General features: G+C 43.3%; 1 protein-coding gene across 1 annotated transcript in view; it reads left to right on the top strand.

Moving 5' to 3' along the window:
• Positions 1–19,977, top strand: part of RAB11FIP3 (RAB11 family interacting protein 3) — a 174,676-nt gene that overhangs the window by 99,269 nt on the left and 55,430 nt on the right. The window contains exon 8 of the mRNA XM_082261081.1: positions 15,814–15,968. Within this exon, the coding sequence (XP_082117207.1) occupies positions 15,814–15,968 (155 nt within the window). The remainder of the gene's footprint in view (positions 1–15,813; positions 15,969–19,977) is intronic.

Below are 19,977 nucleotides of genomic sequence, written 5' to 3'. Positions count from 1 at the left end.
TACAAAAATTTTAATGCTTGCACGACAGATTCTTTTCGGCCGAAAGTGCGCTGTCGGAAGCATCATACTAACAAGCCTACAATCGGCCGATCGGTCGTCGGCCGAATCTTTTCGGCCGACAATCTGCACGTGTGTACGAGGCATAAGGGGTAGAATGAGAGTCTACATAACGCTGTCCTCTTCCTCCTGAAGCTTCAGTCTGTGGCCTCAGCCTCATCATATATAGGGTAGGGCTGTTGTATGTGGTGGGTGCAAGCATGCAACCGCAGAAGAGAGCAGCTTACAGAGACGGCTTCGGGAACGGTTGCACAGCTCAAGGGAGGCCGCTGCAATCCTCTGGGTTTATTATTTTACCCTTGCAGGGGGAGGGCCTCTTGGGTAAATTATTTGTGTTGTGCCCGGAGTTGGGCTTTAACCCCTTCCCACCCACCTTGGCATCCCTCCAGCTGGGTTATTACACCCATGGTGGAGGATGGTCTGCCTAATCATGTGCCCTCTAATTGGCTCAGTATACATGTTTGCCAGCACGTCAAGGATCTTCAAATGGTGTCCAAAGTTTTTATTCAAGAAGTACACAACACAGTGGAAAAGTGTAATGTTTTAGGGCTGTGCTGGGCACCTTCATCAGGCATGTGATCATGATCATTACATGCCTGACAAAGTAGTCCCGTGCAGCCCCGAAACTTTGCACTTTTATTATTCCATAAAACCTTTGGACACTATTTGAAGATCCTGGGTGTGCTGGCAAATATGTACACTTGCAAACACTGTTTCCTTGTGCTTTTATTGGTGTTAGACTATTCCGCTATGGATATTATTATATTGACACGTCTCGTGATGAGAGGTTCCTGTTACGTTGTCAGTTCCGCCCTCACACATGGATGTGCATCTGCGACACTTCCGCCCTCAGTTAGTAATGATTGGCGGGGAAAGCGGAAGTGCTGACCATAAGGGGAATATAATTGGCGTGAAGGCGGTGTCCGGTAACCACGCTCCGGACGACATCACATCTGACGAAACCGGTCGGGCTGTACCGGACACCACGCTGATCACGCCCCTCTGAACGCCGGCTTGTTACTTCACCGCGGGACGCCGTGGTTTTAACCGTCTGCATGTATTTGTCTACATAAATGTAAGTGTGACCTAAATAAATGCTTTTTGGTATTTAAACTGGATTACGCTATGGTCTCCCTCAATCTTCTTTCCTACGTGTATGGCATCACATATGATTGGAGCCTTATTTGAATATATCGTTTCATCTGTCTACACTTTGGAGCCTTAGTCGATTGCGGGTGTATGGATCTATGCCTATATCCCTGTGTTTGTGGAGGCAAGAGTTTGAGCTGAGTTTTCTACCAAGCCTATCGTGGCCTGTCCATTAAGTTGGAGGCACATTTATTCTGGTAAGCAGCCATATCTTATATCCTGTCACGGGTGTTTTCCTCCTGCCTCACCACCTATTGGGATTCCGCCATTGGATTACAGCTTTCCATCAATTATCCATTCTGGGACCCAAGTCTCTTAGGCTACATTCACACCTGAGCGTAGCGTTTTCGCGCGTTTTACCGCGATTTACAGGCGTTTTTTGTGCAGGCGTTTTTAGATTGAATAGAAACCAATGGAAAACGCCTGTAATCTACCCAAAAAGAAGCTCATGTACTTTTTTGAGTGTTGGGCGTTTTGCTCACAGCGTCAAAACACTCAGATGTGAACAGGGGCCATTGAAATGAATAGGATTTGTCTTGTTGGGCGTTTTGAGAGCTGATCCTAGAGCAGAAAAACTCCCCAAAAACGCCCCAAAACGCCTACATGTGAACGGAGCCTTATGGACTCTTTTTTGTTTTTTATCTCTATGTCACTGCACACGTGTTCATGAATAGATGTGATATTTTAAATACCTTCTTGTTATTATCTTGTCATTATCTTTTTGAAATATGTACACTGATCTGTGATGCTTCCAGTCTCCAGCTGGCTGTTGCTTCAGCCCCCTCTACCCTCAAGCTTACTCCCAGGAACGTATGCAATAGAAATATTGACATTGATTTACTGAGATTGGCTGTCACAGTGGTAACATGAACAGGAGTCGGTCCTGATGCTTCCCGGTCATTAGTATTGTCTTTGACAGCTCAGTATTTGTGTAGGGAACATGCAAGGAGCGCTCTCTCAGCGCAGAAACCTATGCTTTTAATTGTCATACGTGTGCGGTGCATGGGGTATTAATGCCCATTCTATTTGCCACCGCACATATGCGTTACGTGGGCAGAAACCTTAAGACCTCTAACGTGCATTTACGTTACAGGTTTGAAGTGGTTTACTGGGGTTATGGCTGATAGCTTAAGCACATTGTCAGATTCCTCTGAGTATTGCAAAACTTTTTCTGATGGCGATTTTCTTTCAGCTAACAGCGATCTGAGTGGCTGATTAGCCGCTGGATCACTTTTAGAAACAACAAGAGGGGTCCCGTCTGGGGAAATGATCCAGAGGTTCACACGGTTGGACGTAGAGGTGAGAAGAAACCAGATCGTCTCTCCTCCCCTCTATGAATTAGGAGGACCGGAGTGACATCATGACATCACTTCCAGTCTAGGGTGGATGTAAACAAGCATCAAATTAATGTTGTTGTTTTTTCTTGTGGTTTTCAAGGGTAGAGGAGAGACCCCAGATGTCTCCATAAAGGGGACCTGCCATCCCTTATTTCTGTCACAAGGGTTGTTTACAATTTTTGTGATAGGAATAAAAGTGATCAAAAAATAAACAAAATTAAAAGGACAGTGTAATAGAAGCAAACGCATACGTAGGTCATAGGCATGCATATGTAAACAGCGTTTGCACCAGACATGTGAGCTATTGCCACAAATGTTCTAATGAGAGCAATCATTTTAGCACTAGACCTCCTCCGTAACTCTAAGGCCCCTTTCACACAGGTGGACCGTTCAGATCCACCTGTCAGTTTTCTTTAGCGGATCTGAACGGTCACCCCATGCATCTCTATGGGGCATCGGATGTCAGCGGAGACATGTCTGCTGACATCCGATCGGTTTAATCTGGACGGATGGAAACCCTATTTTCCATCCATCCAGCGGAGCGGATTGGATCGGATGAGAACAGACAGACGGTCCGTTCCCATCCGATTCCCCCATAGAGAACAGCGGGGACCCGACAGCTGTGTCTCCGCACACAGCGCAGAGACACAGCTGCCATCCGCCTGCTCAGCGGGGGATCGGCAGGTCGATCCCCCGCTGAGAAAAACGGAGTCCGCCTGACGGACTCCCTGTGTGAAAGGGGCCTAAGGCTCCATTCAGACCTGAGCGTATTGTTTTCAGCTGTTTTTTTGGGTCTTTTTCAGGCGTTTTTTGCAGGTGTTTGGAGGCAGGCATTGACATCTAACAAAAACGCTTGTAATCTGCCAGAAAAGAAGCTCATGTACTTTTTTGAGCTTCAGGCATTTTGTTTCAGGTGGCAAAACGCTCATATGTGAACAGCAGCCATTGAAATAAATAGGATTTTGCTTGTTGGGCGTTTTGAGACTTTAGAGATGAGCGTTTTACAAGCTGAAAAACGCTCAGGTGTGAACAGGGTCTAAACTGGTAATCTGTAAACATTTTTAAAGCTTTTTTAAGTATTGTAGTTTGTCGCCATTCCACAAGCGTGCGCAATTTTAAAGCTTAATTTGTTTAAATTAAAAATTAAAAAGATTAGGCATCTTTTTACTCAGGGTAACATCATCTTTTATATTTTACCAAAATTTGGGTTATATACTTTGTTTTTTGCTTTAAAATCCATTAAAGTGTATGAGGGGTTATATTTAATGGAACTTAAAAATGTGTGGAAACTTTTTAGTTCAATCTTATTTTATTGAAAGAGAAGGGTTTTACAGAGTTAGGGGAGAAGCATGGAGCATGAAACATACATTAAAATAAGCTGTTCAGGAATGACATAAAGTAAACCGTGAGTAAATGCATATAACAATCAACATCAATAAGTGCCAATATGGAACCTAAATCGCCAGGTCCATTAGAACCTGGCAGCAGCACAAGGACAAGATAACAGCAACTTGGGGTGTCAGGTGTTAACATAAATAAGAGAAAAATCAAAGAAAGGCCAACACCGGTACAAACACTTTCATGGCTGGCGTCACTTGGGAAGAATGTGGAAAGTGTGGTAGGCATTGTTAAATATCTCGGTTTTCCAGTAAGAAACGCCTAAAAACAACAAAAAAGCAAAGAGGATTGCCTTATGGTGTCAATGGTATAGCTAGAGAGGGGAAAAGAGCTTAGAGGATGGGATAAAGCAGGAGAATGTAAAAAGGTATGCCAAGGGAGGAAAAGAAGGTGGATGAAATCAGAAGGGGGCCGCCCACGTCCCACTACTGCCCCCCAGCACCGGGTAGCACAGACGTCCCGAGCCAGGACTGAAAGGCATCCGAACACCGAAACATGTCCCAGGACCTCCAAGCAGCAGAGAATCGGTCCTCCCTGCCCCCCTCCCGCGCCAACAGGTTTTCCATGTCCCTAAGCCGATCCAGTTCCAGAGCCCACTCAAGTTTAGAGGGTACGTGCTTGGTCCTCCAGTGTCTGGGTATCACCGTCCGAACAGCCGCCAAGAAAAACCTCAGAACGTCTCTCTTGATCGACCGGAAGGAACCGGGTAACAAAGACAACAAGGCCAGTTCCGGCGTCGCAGGAACAATGGTCGCCTGGAGCCTGCAATACAGAGCTATGATTCCTGTCCACAATTCATGGATCTGGGGACATTCCGTGTGGAAACTTTTTGAAGAACCCTCATATTTTTTCCCCAAAAAATTGTGTTAAAAAAAACACTGTATATACTGTGTGACATTAAAAATTGCAGTGACTGCCATTTTATTCCCTAGGGTCTCTGCTTGGGGGTTCTAAGTCATTTTCTACCAAAAAAACTGATTTATCTCATAAACAAAAAGTGTCAGAAGAAGGCCTGGTCAAAATAGAAACACGAAAGTAGAGTCCAATCCAAATGCACAATAATTGTTGGCAAGTGTTCCACAGATAAATTGGGGTAAAGATGTTCAGTTGGGGGGAATAGAGTATGATTTCATCCTTTTAGAGGTTATACCTTTCAATATCCCTGAGATGGTTGAACCAGACGATATAAGAATTGAGGGATAAGCAGAGGAGAATTAGACAAGGATCCATCCTATGACAAACAAGAAACACAAAGAAAGGCGCATCGACCTAACGCATTATCCTAAATCTGGGCTTTATTGTTAAAACATAAAAATGGCTACTCACAAGCAAAGGTATAAATCAATCACATCGGACTCAAAATCTTGAGTATCGAGAGTAGTCCATACGAATGTCCCTTGTCCTATTAGGATGACGGCTGACGCGTTTCAAGGCATACGCCTCTTCCTCAGAGCCTATCCTATCCATCCTATGATATAAGCTGTGGAAGAGTACAATGTACAGATAATTGGGATTGGGACACAAAGGTCCTATATTTTGTTAAGTTCTGCCAGCTGTGTATAACTGTTACAAACACATACAGTCCATATTTTTCTACGTCTAATGGTAATTTTACTGAAATTGCACAGAATCTTCATAATACTCAGAGGAATCTGACAATGTGTATTTTCCACTGACCCCCCTGTACAGATTCTGGGTGGAACATCAAGTGTTTGCTTTTATCGTCATTAAACTCGTATTAAAAAAAAATATCCACACCGGCCACACCTCTGCATTCCATTCCCTTCATTTCTGGGCTAAAATAAGGTGAAAACGGTTTCCAGGCAAATTCAGTTTTCTGTAAATTTCCAAGCCGCTCCTACTAGTGCAAACTAGTCTGGGAAAGCCTTAAGGCTGAACTCATAGCAAACAGCCCAATTCACAGTTTAAATACACATAAAGGAACTGTTCACATGCCAAATTATTTGTATTTCTGTCCATTCAGTCATCCACAGCTTTGCCACAGAGGTCTACTGTCTGTTGGGGCAGAGGACCTGATCTTTCTCTGCTGCCGTTTTACTTCCAGGTCCACTCCCCACCCACACCCTGGAACTGGACAGCAAAAGAGACAGAAGACTGATCAGCTCAACTTTCTGTCACTCTGCTTTCTCCTCCTATCAACATTACACTGCAACACACCTAATTGTCTCCTTCTCACCTCCTCCCTCTTCCAAGCTCTAAAGGCCTATGATTTCTGGAAGCTCTTGAATGCCCTCCACCATCTCAGAATCTAATGGGATGCCTTGGCCGCAGGAGGGATAAATAATTGACAAATTGAGACCTCTGGGATCTCTCTCCTGGAGTCTCAGACAGAAAATGAGATTCGGGGAATATTATTTTAATTTATTAACGTGCAAAAATAATCTGCTTTATTGATCACCATCTAGGTTCATTCATTTTCAAATGGGCTTAATTTTTAATAACTTGGGAAAGAAATTGGCTGCACACCTCTATGGGTCCAATAGATTTTTTGAAACATGTATAAAACTGCCACGCTTCTTCAAAACCGTGAAGAACGTTGTCAGTGTGAAACGCATCAACCTGCCCATGGTATGTGTCCTTTTCCTGGTGGCAGTTTTATACAGGTTTCAATAAATTTACTGAACTGGTGGAGGTGTGCAGCCAATTTCTTTCCCGAGTCGGGGCTAGCATCCAGTCCCACCTGTCCTCAGGATAACAGGACAGCAAATTGGCCTTTCTGTTTCTCTTCTATTCATTTTTATTAGTTTGGAGCTGTGGAGAGTATACAATCAGTGTAGATTGGAGCAGAGCTCCGTGTTGGAGTAGCTATATTTGTAGAAAGAGAAGCGAAGAGCCCTCCGTGCTCGACTGGCTGTTGTATATTTACTGCAGAGCAACACAGGACTCCATGATGGAGGAGCTGTACAGTAGTTGTATGAGTTAAAGTAGTGGTATATTCATTGTAGAGTGGAGCAAACCTCCATGCTGTTGTATATTCACTGTAGAGTGGAGCAGGGCTCCATGCTGGAGGAGCTGTAGATGTAGGGGTTATGATTGTGGTATATGCATTGCAGACTGGAGCAGAGCTCCATGCTAGAGGAGTCATAGTTGTAGAAATAATGGCAGAGGTATATTCAGTGTAGAGTGGAGAAGGGGGTTCATGCTGGAGGAGCCATAGTTGTAGGAGTTATGACCATGGTATGTGTATGTAGAGAAGAGCAGAGATCTCCACACTCAACTGACTGTTCTATATTCACTGTAGAGCAACACAAGGCTCCGTGTTGGAGTGGCAGTTGTACTTTTACTGTAGAGTGGAGCAGAACTCTGATCTGGGGATATTATGAGTTGTGGCTTTTGGATATTCAACAAAAGTATAGTAGATATTCAATCCATAGTGGATTTTGTATATTCTCTGAGTGGAGCAGAGCGCTCAATGCTCAACTGATACAGTTTAACAGGACAGGTTCCACTCAGATCAGGCCTCACCATGGTCAACCAAACAAGTTGAGTGCACATGCTCAGCGTCATATCCAGAGGTTGTCTTTGGGAAATAGATATGAGTGCTACCAGCATTGCTGCAGAGGTTGAAGGGGTGGGGGGTCAGCCTGTCAGTGCTCAGATCATACGCCGCACACTGCATCAAATTGGTCTGCATGGCTGTCATCCCAGAAGGAAGCCTCTTCTAAAGATGATGCACAAGAAAGCCCGCAAACAGTTTGCTGAAGACAAGCAGACTAAGGACATGGATTACTGGAACCATGTCCTGTGGTCAGATGAGACCAAGATAAACTTATTTGGTTCAGATTTTGTCAAGTGTGTGTGGTGGAAACCAGGTGAGGAGTACAAAGACAAGTGTGTCTTGCCTACAGTCAAGCATGGTGATGGGAGTGTCATGGTCTGGGGCTGTATGAGTGCTGCCGGCACTGGGGAGCTACAGTTCATTGAGGGAACCATGATTGCCAACATGTACTGTGACATACTGAAGCAGAGCATGATCCCCTCCCTTCAGAGACTGGGCCGCAGGGCAGTATTCCTACATAACGACCCCAAACACACCTCCAAGACGACCACTGCCTTGCTAAAGAAGCTGAGGGTAAAGGTGATGGACTGGCCAAGCATGTCTCCAGACCTAAACCCTATTGAGCATCTGTGAGGCATCCTCAAATGAAAGGTGGAGGAGCGCAAGGTCTCTAACATCCACCAGCTCCGTGATGTCATCATGGAGGAGTGGAAGAGGACTCCAGTGGCAACCTGTGAAGCTCTGGTGAACTCCATGACCAAGAGGGTTAAGGCAATGCTGGAAAATAATGGTGACCACACAAAATATTGACACTTTGGGGCCAATTTGGACATTTCCACTTAAGGGTGTACTCACTTTTGTTGCCAGTGGTTCAGACATTAATGGCTGTGTGTTGAGTTATTTTGAGGGGACAGCAAATTTACACTGTTAGGGCTCTTTCACACGGAGCGGACCACATTGCGATCCGCTCCGGCACTTTTTTATTTTTTCACCGAGCGGATGACACTTGTGTCATCCGCTCCGTATGTCTGCATATCATCCCATCCATTTGCGGATGATATACGGACATAATGTAAGTCTATGGGCATTGCGGATGTCAGCGGATGACACCGCTGACATCCGATTTGGCTTCCTTTCCGTTTTTTGAACGAAGGAAAAATAGGGTTCTGTTCCGTTCCAAAAAACGGAACAGAACTGAAAGGAAGAAAATCGGATGTTAGCGGATGGTATTCCGCTGACATCCGCAACGCCATTGACTTACATTATGTCCGTAAATCATCCGCAAAAAAATTGGATGATTTGCGGACATACGGAGCGCCCGTGTAAAAGGGCCGTTATACAAGCTGTACACTCACTACTTTACATTGTAGCAAAGTGTCATTTCTTCAGTGTTGTCACATGAAAAGTTAGAATAAAATATTTACAAAAAAATGCGTGGGGTGTACTCACTTTTGTGAGATGCTGTATATACAATATAGAGTGGAGTGAAGATCTCTTTGCTGAACTGGGTGTAATATTTAATGTAGAGTGAAGCAGGGCGGCATGCCAGGGTGGCTGTTGTACTTTTACTGTAGAGCAGAGCAGGTTCTGTACTGGACATATTGTGAGTTGTGGCTTTCATATATTCAGCAAACATAATGCAGAGGTCCTTGCCAGAGCGGCTGTTGTATATTCACTGCAGAGTGGAGCAGGCTCAGCGTTGCAGGAGTTAAATTCAGAAGGAGTTCACCTGGGCCACACGTGACACCGCCAGGTCTGTCCCCTCCCCATGCACACAGACTCAGCCTCAGGTTGCAAGGTCAGGAAGAAAAAGGCAGTTTTATTTTTGCAGACTGCTTCCTGCACTTCCTCCTCTCCTCTCCATCCAGCAGCCAGCTCGTCTTCCTTGTTACCAGTGACACCAGTCATCACACCAGAGTGCAGGCGGGGGGATGCAATGCTGGTGCAGGGGGGGCCAGCACCTCGCCCCGTGAGGATGGAACTGCAGGTGAGTCACCTGTTCTGTTTAGTACATACAGCTGTGAGTCTTCTGTATGGAGGAGTGTCCTTCACTTTGTCATTTTACAGGTGTATTCAGGATTCATTTCCACCCAAAACTAGGATTTCAGTTACAGGTGGGCTGAATCTCACTCTGGCTTCATATCTTACTCAAGGCTTCATTCTCTCAGCCACTCCATTGGCAGTGGGGTCTCACTCCTCTTGCAGCAGCCTTGAATTTAACCCCCGAGACTCCCATACCCCCCTCCTCCAGGCTAGGAACTCTTATGCTAGCCATAGTCCTAAAATGTAATTGTTTATTACGTATTGTACATGAGTCTCCTTAAACCAATACAATATTATCATTAAATAGAAGTGATCGAACCTGGCGCCAGCGTCCTTCCGTAGCGGTTTTGTGGACGGACCCCATCTCTTGTTCATTAAGCTGTTGATACCCATACATAGGCGGGTATACCATAAAAAAACAAGTGGTGGGCTTTGAATTTGGTGAAATGCCACATCTGTCTAAACTTTTACTCTACTCAGGGGGTGCTGCAGTCATGTTAAGATTAGCACCCCATTCTATGGAGGGAAGTACCTGGCTGTCATAGGTTGCTGGGACTTCTGGTTCTTGTGACGGTACATAGGTACCCCTGGTCTACCCCAATGTGATCAAAATTATTCAGATCAGTCGCAAAACTTTCAAAATCACCCCCCTTAGTCAGCCTTAAATCCACAGTGTTCTATCGCAGGTGTATTTACCTGTAGCTGATTCGCTCATTGCTCTCCAGTAATGGATTTGCATTCCACAGGCTGATAATTACCCCAGGATTCCATTACAGTGCAGCTCTTTGTGTATACATGGAGGCCTGTACTGCTGCTTGCTGGGAGTTTGGTCTATATCCCTGGATGAGCTGCTGTGCAGAGCCATGGTTTGGGTGTATCTGGTTGCAGATTAAATGACTGTCAGCATTCAGAGATCACAGTAGATGCATCTTGCTGTGCAAAGATCATGTTTGACTAGTCTTATATAAGTACTATATTGTGAGGATAGGTCCGGCCGCCTTCGCCGCAGCTCCGCTCCTCGTTAATTACCTGCTCTAAAAATTGTATAAATATTAATCGTATGACTTAATTCTCTGTTCAAACACAGAAGTCTTCTCTGAGCTTGTGGTTCATTCGTGTTTTCCGGTCAGCTTTATTTTATTTATTTATTACAGGAATTTATATAGCATCATCAGTTTACACAGCACTTACATGCTGTACACTGACATCGGTCCCTGCCCTAAGAGCATACAATCTAAACTCCCTATATCGCCTATGCACATACTAGGGCCAGTTTAGCCTGGAGCCAGTTAACCTACCAGCATGTCATTGGAGTGCAGGAGAAAACCCACATAAGCACAGGAAGAACATGCAAACTCCATGCAGATATTGTCCTGGCTGAGATTCGAACCAACTACCCTAGTGCTGCAAGCTAGAAGGGCCATTGTGAATGGCCCTTATATATATACCGTATTTTCACGACTATAAGGCACACCGGATTATGAGGCGCAGTATCAGTGAACGATAAATTTTTATACTTTTTTCATATATAAGGCGCACTTTTTTTTGATTTTTGTTGATCCGCGCAAGGTTTACTGGCAGGTACTCATCGCGAACCCTCGGATGACAGTTCTGGCGGATACTTTATGCCAGGCATCCACTATCCACTGGCACACAGTGGCATAACTGGCCCGGCGTTGCCTCCCGGTCTTCGTGAAGGAGTTCCATCATCCAGTTTTCCCACGTGATTCGCAGTTTCACCTTGAAGGAACGATTGACACTTATGTCCAGTGGTTGCACCCCTTTGGTCAAACCATCCAGTTAACGGTAAATTTTCAAACTATTTTCATATATAAGGCGCACTGCCAGTTTTTGATCACATTTTAGGATTTTCAGTGCGCCTTATAGTCCGAAAAATACGGTATACTGTATATATATATATATATATATATAACGCTAGCTGCATCTACAATGCAGCCTCAATTACCGTAAACTGTTACATGATGTTCACTGGCAGTGCATCCAAAATGCACATAAAGAGCAACCTGCATATATGACGCATTGCACAGGTGCAAACCAGTCCAAAGCTTGAACCAAGACTTCCAGTATTCACCTTGGCGAAGATCAGTTTTGTTCCATTTTGCACTTGCTTAAAAACTCTCAGCCCCTCCTGTAATAATATTTGTCGCAGATTACTGAACTTTGTTCAGATAACATTTACGCTGAGTATGGAGAATATATAGGAGACAGGAAGGGCATAGGCTTGTCCTTCCAGCCCTCTTGTCCCTTTGTAGGCTAAAAACAGGGACATGGTATTGTTCAGTCACCCTTACAGGCCCTCTAGCAGTATGCGTTTTAATTATAAACTCAACTTGGTTAATCTTGTTAGATATAAAGACTCCAGCAGGGTTCTAATGAAGAGTGACCTGTGTACACAGCCAAACAGTGCAATGATATTGTGAGTCTTTTGCAAAAGAAGATCTTAACCCATAGCCAGGCTATTGACATTAAATCATACTTTCAAAAAAAAAAAAAAAACTTTGAACCATTGCAGCCATTCCCTATCCAAAACCTAAAAAGACAGTTTTTTTCTTTTTTCCCCTGTTTTTTTCCTTCCTTCACATTCCACCCATCCCCTGCCCTCCCCTCTCATCTAGTGGAGAATGAGGTGCTCCTGCAGCCTCCTGGGATATTGACATCCAGTATCCCAGTGGGCATTAGCTTTTGCACTTCAGCTGGAAAAGGAAGAGCCTGGCGACAAGTCAGTGGGAGGCCGGCTCCAGTAGTCCAGAAGGGCCAGCCAACTCCTGATGTAAGGTGGATGATGCCTGCATGAGACCCTGCATGCGGTGCCAGAGCAGTGGATTACAGCAGAAAAACGCTGGATTTGCTGGGTTATGTAAATTAAGGATAGCCCAGTGTAAAAGGTAAAGTATTTACTTATTCTTAAGACGCATTAAATGTTTTAAATAAGCCCTCTGTGATCTCTGTAACTGCAGGTTCTGCTTTGTGGAGAAATCCATCTTCAAAGTTCACAACAAAGCCACAGCATTTACAGCTCATCTCCCTTTGCTTCCTCTGGAAGTAAAGACTTGACAGCCCACCAGCCTTCCAATGTAAACAGAAGGCAATTTATCTTAGATACCAACTGCGACTCAACTTCAGAGTCTCTACTGTGATATTTAAGTATGAGTTACTCCACAGTATCTGCTGCTACAGAGGTAAGTCAGTGAGGACTCATTTTTTAGCTCTTTTACTGCTTCCAAGTGTGTAAATACTTTAAATGACAACTGTACCTATAGTTCAGCTGTCCGGTAATTTAACACCCCTATATCAGAGCGTCTCCCGACACTCCCATGACTCCTCTGCTCTCTTCTCTGCCCAGCTGACAGCTAAAGTGGGCAGGGCTGAGCACTCCTGCTGACGTCAGTCGGGGAGGAGAGAGAGCCGAGGAGTCACATGAGCACTGGGGGACGCTCTGATATAGGTACAGATTGGCATATTTTTTTATTATAACACAGACTCCGGGGCACCTAACTTTGTTACAGAGGGGATGGGATGTATTTATTGTAGTTCTAAAGCAGCAGGAGGGGAGGGAGCGGGCATGGGCAAAGAGCAGACAGGCAGGGAGGAGAGGACAAAGAAAGACAGAGCAGGGTTGCGGTTGACGGAGGCACATAAATGGACCACGGTGTCGGAGGTCAGCAGCCATAATAAACCGTGGTCAGTTTACAGGGCGGAGTGTATAGCCAGGCAGGATCAGCCACTTATTTTAGGTGATAAAGGGCCAAATTACACAGCACAAGCACTGTGCTGTTATTCATGCTTTAAGGAAACAGAATCTGTTTTTTTTTTTTTTTTTTTAGGTTAACAAACACTTTAAGTAAACTTTACTGTGCACCCTGCCCAGGGCTGCCCAGTCTTGCAAGCAAAACACCCCAGCCAGCTCTTCTTCCTATTGCGCATGCCTATCGTGATTCCATTTGTTCCTATTGATGAGTTGTTCTTAGCGTGGCCGCCAGCCATCAAGCTGGAGAGATGGTAATGTTAAGAGTTATGCACATTACAAATGAAGATAGGTTGCGTAAAGTTTGTGACTTTCACTCAGCTGCTACATTTGCTAGATTGCATTTGTAATTCACTGATTATGTTTTATGTGTTGCCTGAAATTACTCTTAAAGCAGCCTTATCTTCAGTTTTGCACAGTTGTACAGGCTCCTCTTCTATACTGAAATTAATGACTTGCTGTTTTCACTGCACAGTGTGAACTTCTCACAGTGTGCACTAGAAGATCAGCAAGTCACATGTGGCTGTTACCCAAAGCAGTCTGCATGCAATTAAAGCTTGCCTAGGAACTCCCATTTCTCCAGACTTTCACCCATCAAGGTATTTTGATATTTGCACGAGAACCAATTGACTACATACATCAGGGCTGAGTGCTCCTGAGAGAAGTGCTGAAAGCAGGGTGCTGTGATGGTTTAAGGAAGCTGTGTACAGCATACAAACAAGTGGCCACTGCTTCCACCTATAACTAGTCTATGCAGAAAGGAGCAATGGAGGGGCGATGTGTCAAACAATTACAAAAAGATTTCCAAGCTCAAACTTACCAATCAGCCAGCAACCAACCAAATTGACCTGGCTAACAATTTGCAAATACATGCATAAGCTACAGGCCCTGTCAAGGCACCCTGTTTTCTGTAGTCCCTAACTCTAACTTACTATGACCCTAAGAACGCCATCCCCACAGTCAAGCATGGAGGTGAAAAATGATGCTTTGGGGCTTTTTCTCTGCTAAAGGTACAGGCCGACTTTGCCACATTGAGGGGCCAATGGACGGGGCCATGCATTGTAAAATCTTGGTTGAGAACCTTCTTCCCTCAGCCAGAACACTGAAGATGGGTCTTCCAGCATGACAATGACCCAAAAAATACTGCCAAGGCAACAAAGGAGTGGCTCAAGAAGAAGCACATTAGGGTCATGGAGTGGCCTAGTCAGTCTCCAGACCTTAATCCTATAGAAAATATATGGAGGGAGACTTTGAGTAGCCAAAAGACCTTAAGGATTTAGAGAAGATCAGTAAAGAAGAGTGGACTAAAATCCCTCCTGAGATGTGTGCAAACCTGGTCACCAACTACAAGAAACGCCTTACCTCTGTGCTTGCCAACAAGGGTTTCTCCACCAAGTACTAAGTCATATTTTGCTTTCGGATCAAATACTTATTATACTCACTGAACTGCAACTAAATTTCTAATGTGTTTTTTTTCTGGATTTTTGGTTAATTCTGTCTCTATCTTCTAAAATACCCCTATGATAACAATTATAGACCCTTTATTTCTTTGGAAGTGGGCAAACGTACAAAATAATTATTTCCCCCACTGTATGTCTTCACACTGGCCTGTTGCGCTTCCATTGTGGTGTTAAAAATCCTGCTTGCTGCAGTTTTCGTCTGTTAAAAAAAACGCACTAAAAATGTACCTCCCTGTTGAAATGCATTGAAAACGCACAAAGAACACATCAATAACACACCCGTGTTACATTTTTTATGCAGTTTTTGAGTAACATATCCAATTAAAAACAAATCATAAGCACGGTAAAATCACGGCAATATCGCATGCGTTTTCAGCACCATTACTGACACCTTTTTCTCTTATCGGCAAAATGCCAATAACACCAGTTGTGGCTGATATGTTTCGAACGCTGAGATTTTGGTGCATCTCTAGTATTTATGTAAGTTGCCAATTGGCTGTTTAATGAATCCATTATTTTACTGGTACACTTAGGGCCCTTTCACACACTCCATCCATCGGACGGACTCCGTTTATCTCAGCGGGGGATCGATACGCCGATCACCCGCGGAGCAGGAGGATGACAGCTGTTCTCCGCGCTGTGTGTGGAGACACAGCTGTCAGTTCCACATACATCTCTATGGGGGAATCGGATGGGACATCTGTCCATTCTCATCCGATCCGCTAGACGGATGGAAAAATAGGGTTTCCAGCCGTCCAGATTTGACGGATCGGATGTCAGCGGACATGTATCCGCTGACATCCAATGCCCCATAGAGATGCATGGGGTGACCGTTCAGATCCGTCAAAAAAACGGACAGGCGGATCTGAACTGTCCGCCTGTGTGAAAGAGCCCTTGGTCTGGCCCCACCTGTGTTTCATTTCTTTTAATATGAATACCGGGAAAATTTATTTAAACATTTCTTTAGCATATTGATGAGCGAGAAATGGAGGAACCAGGGAAGGCCAATGTAAGCAGATTAAACTTCAGTTTTACAATTTGAAGTAAAGTCTTCTACATGTAATGTCTGTGTGTCCCCCACAGGTGACGGAGGTGACAGACAGCGCCTACGTGGGCTCGGAGAGTGCCTACAGCGAGTGTGAGACATTCACAGATGAAGACACTGGAGGACTGGCGGCTCAGGAAGACCAAGAAACGGAGGGCGATGGGGCAGGATCTCGCGGACACACATCTGCATCGTGAGTATTCTTGCTTCCGAAGAAAAGAGAAGCTTGTGAATAGGCACACTGCATTTCAGACTGCAGGTAAAGGGTCTGTCCTCCCAGAACATATGGGTTTTTGTTATGGTGGGATTCTGATTTATCCTTTGGCTTCTTTTATCTCTTGAGGATGGCAATGGCAGAATCGCTCTACTTGGGTATCCAGCTTTGCCACGCTATTGCCAGTGGGAATATGAATCTTCTGGATTCTGTTCAGTGTAAAATTATTTAAAAACAAAATTTAGCTAATAAGATCCTGTTTTTGGCAGTTGGGTGAAGTTTTAAACCCAAGGTGCGCAATCCGTTTACTGAACCTCCTAAGAGGCATAAAAGGCTATAGGGTGATTCAACCTCTCCTTTTAGATTTTGCAACAGCTAAAAGCTGAAATACACTAAGAGTTTGATTTACTAAATAAAGGCAAATATACTGTGAACTACAACTGCACTTAGAAGTGCTATAGATCTGAGGGAAAGATCTAAAATGAGTGGAATCTCTGCTGATTTCTATCATCCAATCATGTGTAAGCAAAAATGCTGTTTTTTAATTTCTTTGCATGTCCCCCCCTCAGATCTACAGCAACTTCACTTCCAAGTGCACAGTGTAATTGCCTTTAGTAAGTCAACTCCTAAATGCCCAATAGTTTTGAAACAACTTTTTAAATCTATATGAACTTATTGGATATCCCATTCCAAAACCATAAACAAACCTTAAGGATGCATTTACACAAAAAAGTTGTGTGGGGAACCCTTGTTCCATGCCCGTTTCCCGCACTGCATTCCAGTCGCACGGCCCTTGCAGTCTGCAGCAGGTGTTAGTGCAAAGTTAATGTCACCCCAAAAGCAGGTCGCAAATGAGGTGCATTTGCCTGCACCAGTTTGCATGGTACAAGAGTACCATGCGAGCCAGTATAATGCGTTTCAAAAAATAGTGCATGCACTACTTCTGGTGCAGTGTGATTTCAGTTCATTCAGAATGAACGGGCTGAAATTGCACTGCACAGAACTACATGTGAATCACACGGGAACCACACAGCGTTCCTGTCCGATTCACATGCCGTTCCTATTATTAATGGGCCCTAAAATGGAGTTTCTTCGCAGCCCATTGTTTCTCAAACTGCCTCCACTCTTCTGGGAAGGCTTTCCACAAGGTTTTGAATTGTGTCGATAGGAATTTGTGCCCATCCAGCCAAAATAGCATTTGTAAGGCAAGGTATCCATGTTGGATGAGAAGACTCTGTTTGCAATCCTCTTTCAATCCAGTTCAAAGGTGTTAATAGAATCGGCCATTTGAGTTCCTCCTCCACAGAACCATCAAGCCATGGCTCAAACTGTTGGAAGCACACAGTTGTCTAAAAAAATAATCTTTGTATGCTACAGCATTACCAGTAGCTTTCGATAGAAGCACCCAAACTCAATCATTTTTATGGGAGTATCCACGATCCTTCAACCATATAGATAGATGTGATGGTCAGGTGTGCACAGAATTTGGGCTATATGGTGTATTGGTTATGGGAAAGCAGACCCTTTTTGACTGGGGTGTGCAGCCTTAAGCCCCGTACACACACAACGATTATCGGCCCAACCAGAGTTGTGTTTTGTTGGTTGGAATGTGCCTAGACTGCACACAAATTTTCTCGCCCAACAAAATTCTACTTCAGAAGTGATGTCATGTGTTGGATTGCTTTCTTTGTGTTCTTTCTTCTCTGAGCATGCCCAGACTTGTTCATTAGATTTTTCCCTGTCGAAATCTGTACTGACTGCACGAAAATCGGCCGTGTTTTGACGGTGGACAAAAATTTTATAGCCTGCACACCAGAATTTTTTTCGGCCGAAAAGTCGGAGTCGGTTGTCGGAAGCATCATACTAACAAGCCGAAAATCGGCAGATCGGTCGTTGGACGAAAATTCCCTGCCGATTTTCGATGCGTGTGTACGAGGCTTTAGGCTCCGTTCACATCTAGGTGTTTTTCTGCTTTAAGCCTCAGCGCCCAACAAGCCAAATCCTATTCATTTCAATTGAGCAAAACGCCATCACTCAAAAAAGTACAGGAGCTTCTTTTTTGGCAGATTACGGACGGTTTTATTTTTTTTCATTGGTTACTTGTCAACCTAAAAACGTCTGTAAAATGCCTGTAAAAATAGCAACGCCTAGATGTGAACGTAGCCTAAGGGTCACAGTCGAAAGTGTATGTAAAGAACGATGGGGGCACAGCTTTTCTAATGGCTTCATCTTTATTGAACGGAAGACATGAGCGGACAGTGCTAGATGGGCTTTGACTGTCAATATAAATATTCAGTTTGGGCGTCATAATTGTGTGAGAGCTACAAGAGCGGGCATGCTAAAATAATTATTTTAACAAGTTTGAATCCAGACTATTATATAAAATGAAAACTCTTTTTGAGGAGTTCTAGGAGGAAAAAGCCAGAGGTTAAGAGCTAGGGATTTTCCGAAAGGAAGAAGTGAGTTTAGACAGCATTGAAAAGGTTTGCTATATACGGTACATGTACAATTGAGGTAGACTGTGTATTTTAATAGGAAAATTAAGTTGAGTGTTTAGGAGAAAAAAGATTAAACCCTGGATAAATTATTGCCTTACAGAACACCCAGGGTTTACCAGGAAGGCTTAGTATAGGTTGATTCGGTTTGTCCCTGCTTATCGGGTGAAATAAGCAAAACTGAGATCCAAACTTCAGCTTGCACTTTTGTGTGGCAGTTTCCTTTAAATGATTAAAACTTGAAACCATTGTTCCATTTCCAAGCCCCATATATTTATTTTATTTTAACATTTTTATTCCATAGTTCTAAATATATATAGGCCCTTATTTAATAACCTTTTAAAAATAAATCAACCTCTGGATGACCATGTTAAATACAGCATGCAATTGCATGGTACATGGGGTCCCATAAAAATGGTTTGCCTGATTTGGGGTCATGACCTGGAAAACATTTACCCCACTAATTTGATGGCATACTTTACGAATTAGGTCTACCCTTTTTTTTTTTTTTACCATGCTTTTTTAAATACATGAGACTTATTTGCAGAATATGCATAGACAGAGCCTTTGCTTTAAGCTGTAGACTAAAGAAGGCTAAGACCCCTTGTTGCTACTACCCTTGTTTTGCAGCAGTTGATAAATGATTTTAAAGTGAAACCATAGGATTAAAAAACAATACTCAATATTTAAAGTGCAATTGTGTCTTTTCGGGTGCAATCAAATTTAAGTGTATGTTATATTGTAAGATGGGGTATAATATCACACTATTATCCTTATTATACACAAGTTAGTGGGTATTAAACCATTATATTATAATAAATTAAAGTAATAATTTAAATTTTAAATAATTTCAAGTGCAATTGTGCAATTTCAAGTGCAATCAAAAAGGATTGCGCAAATGATGCAAAAGTGCATGTAGATGTGCAAAAAATTATTATGCTATACTCAACAACTCATTTAAAGTGAATAAGTGCATAAAAAATGTTACAATATTGCGTGTTTTGTGAATAAAATTGATAATAAAATACAATATATTATGCTCAAGTGACAAAGTGCAATATATTTATGAGTGGATTTAAATAAATATAATAAATAAGTAGATGAATAAATATATAGCAGTAAGGAAAAAATTTAAATATTGAATATTGTTTTTTAATCCTATGGTTTCACTTTAAAATCATTTATCAATTGGTGCAAAACAAGGGTAGTAGCGCCTCATCATACTCCATTTCCGAATTTAAGCATACACTTAAATTGACGGCGAAATTACCCAAAGTTGAGATTTTTACAATCACAAGGGCAGGCGCGGTATTTCACATACACATAAGACCCCTTGTTGTCTATGTCCTCTCTTGAAAGTTTGACTCTCTATTTGCTGCTGACCATTGTCCCCGGGACACAAAGTAGTAGGAGGTACATTTTGATTAGACCAGAACAAAAGTTAAAGGAATATCTTGAAATGGAGACTTTCTTTTAGAGGGGAATTCCCCTCA

This window comes from Pelophylax lessonae (assembly GCF_965119305.1).
Source record: "Pelophylax lessonae genome assembly, chromosome: 6".
Taxonomy (NCBI): domain Eukaryota; kingdom Metazoa; phylum Chordata; class Amphibia; order Anura; family Ranidae; genus Pelophylax; species Pelophylax lessonae.
This window is presented reverse-complemented; position numbering and strand designations above follow the sequence as displayed.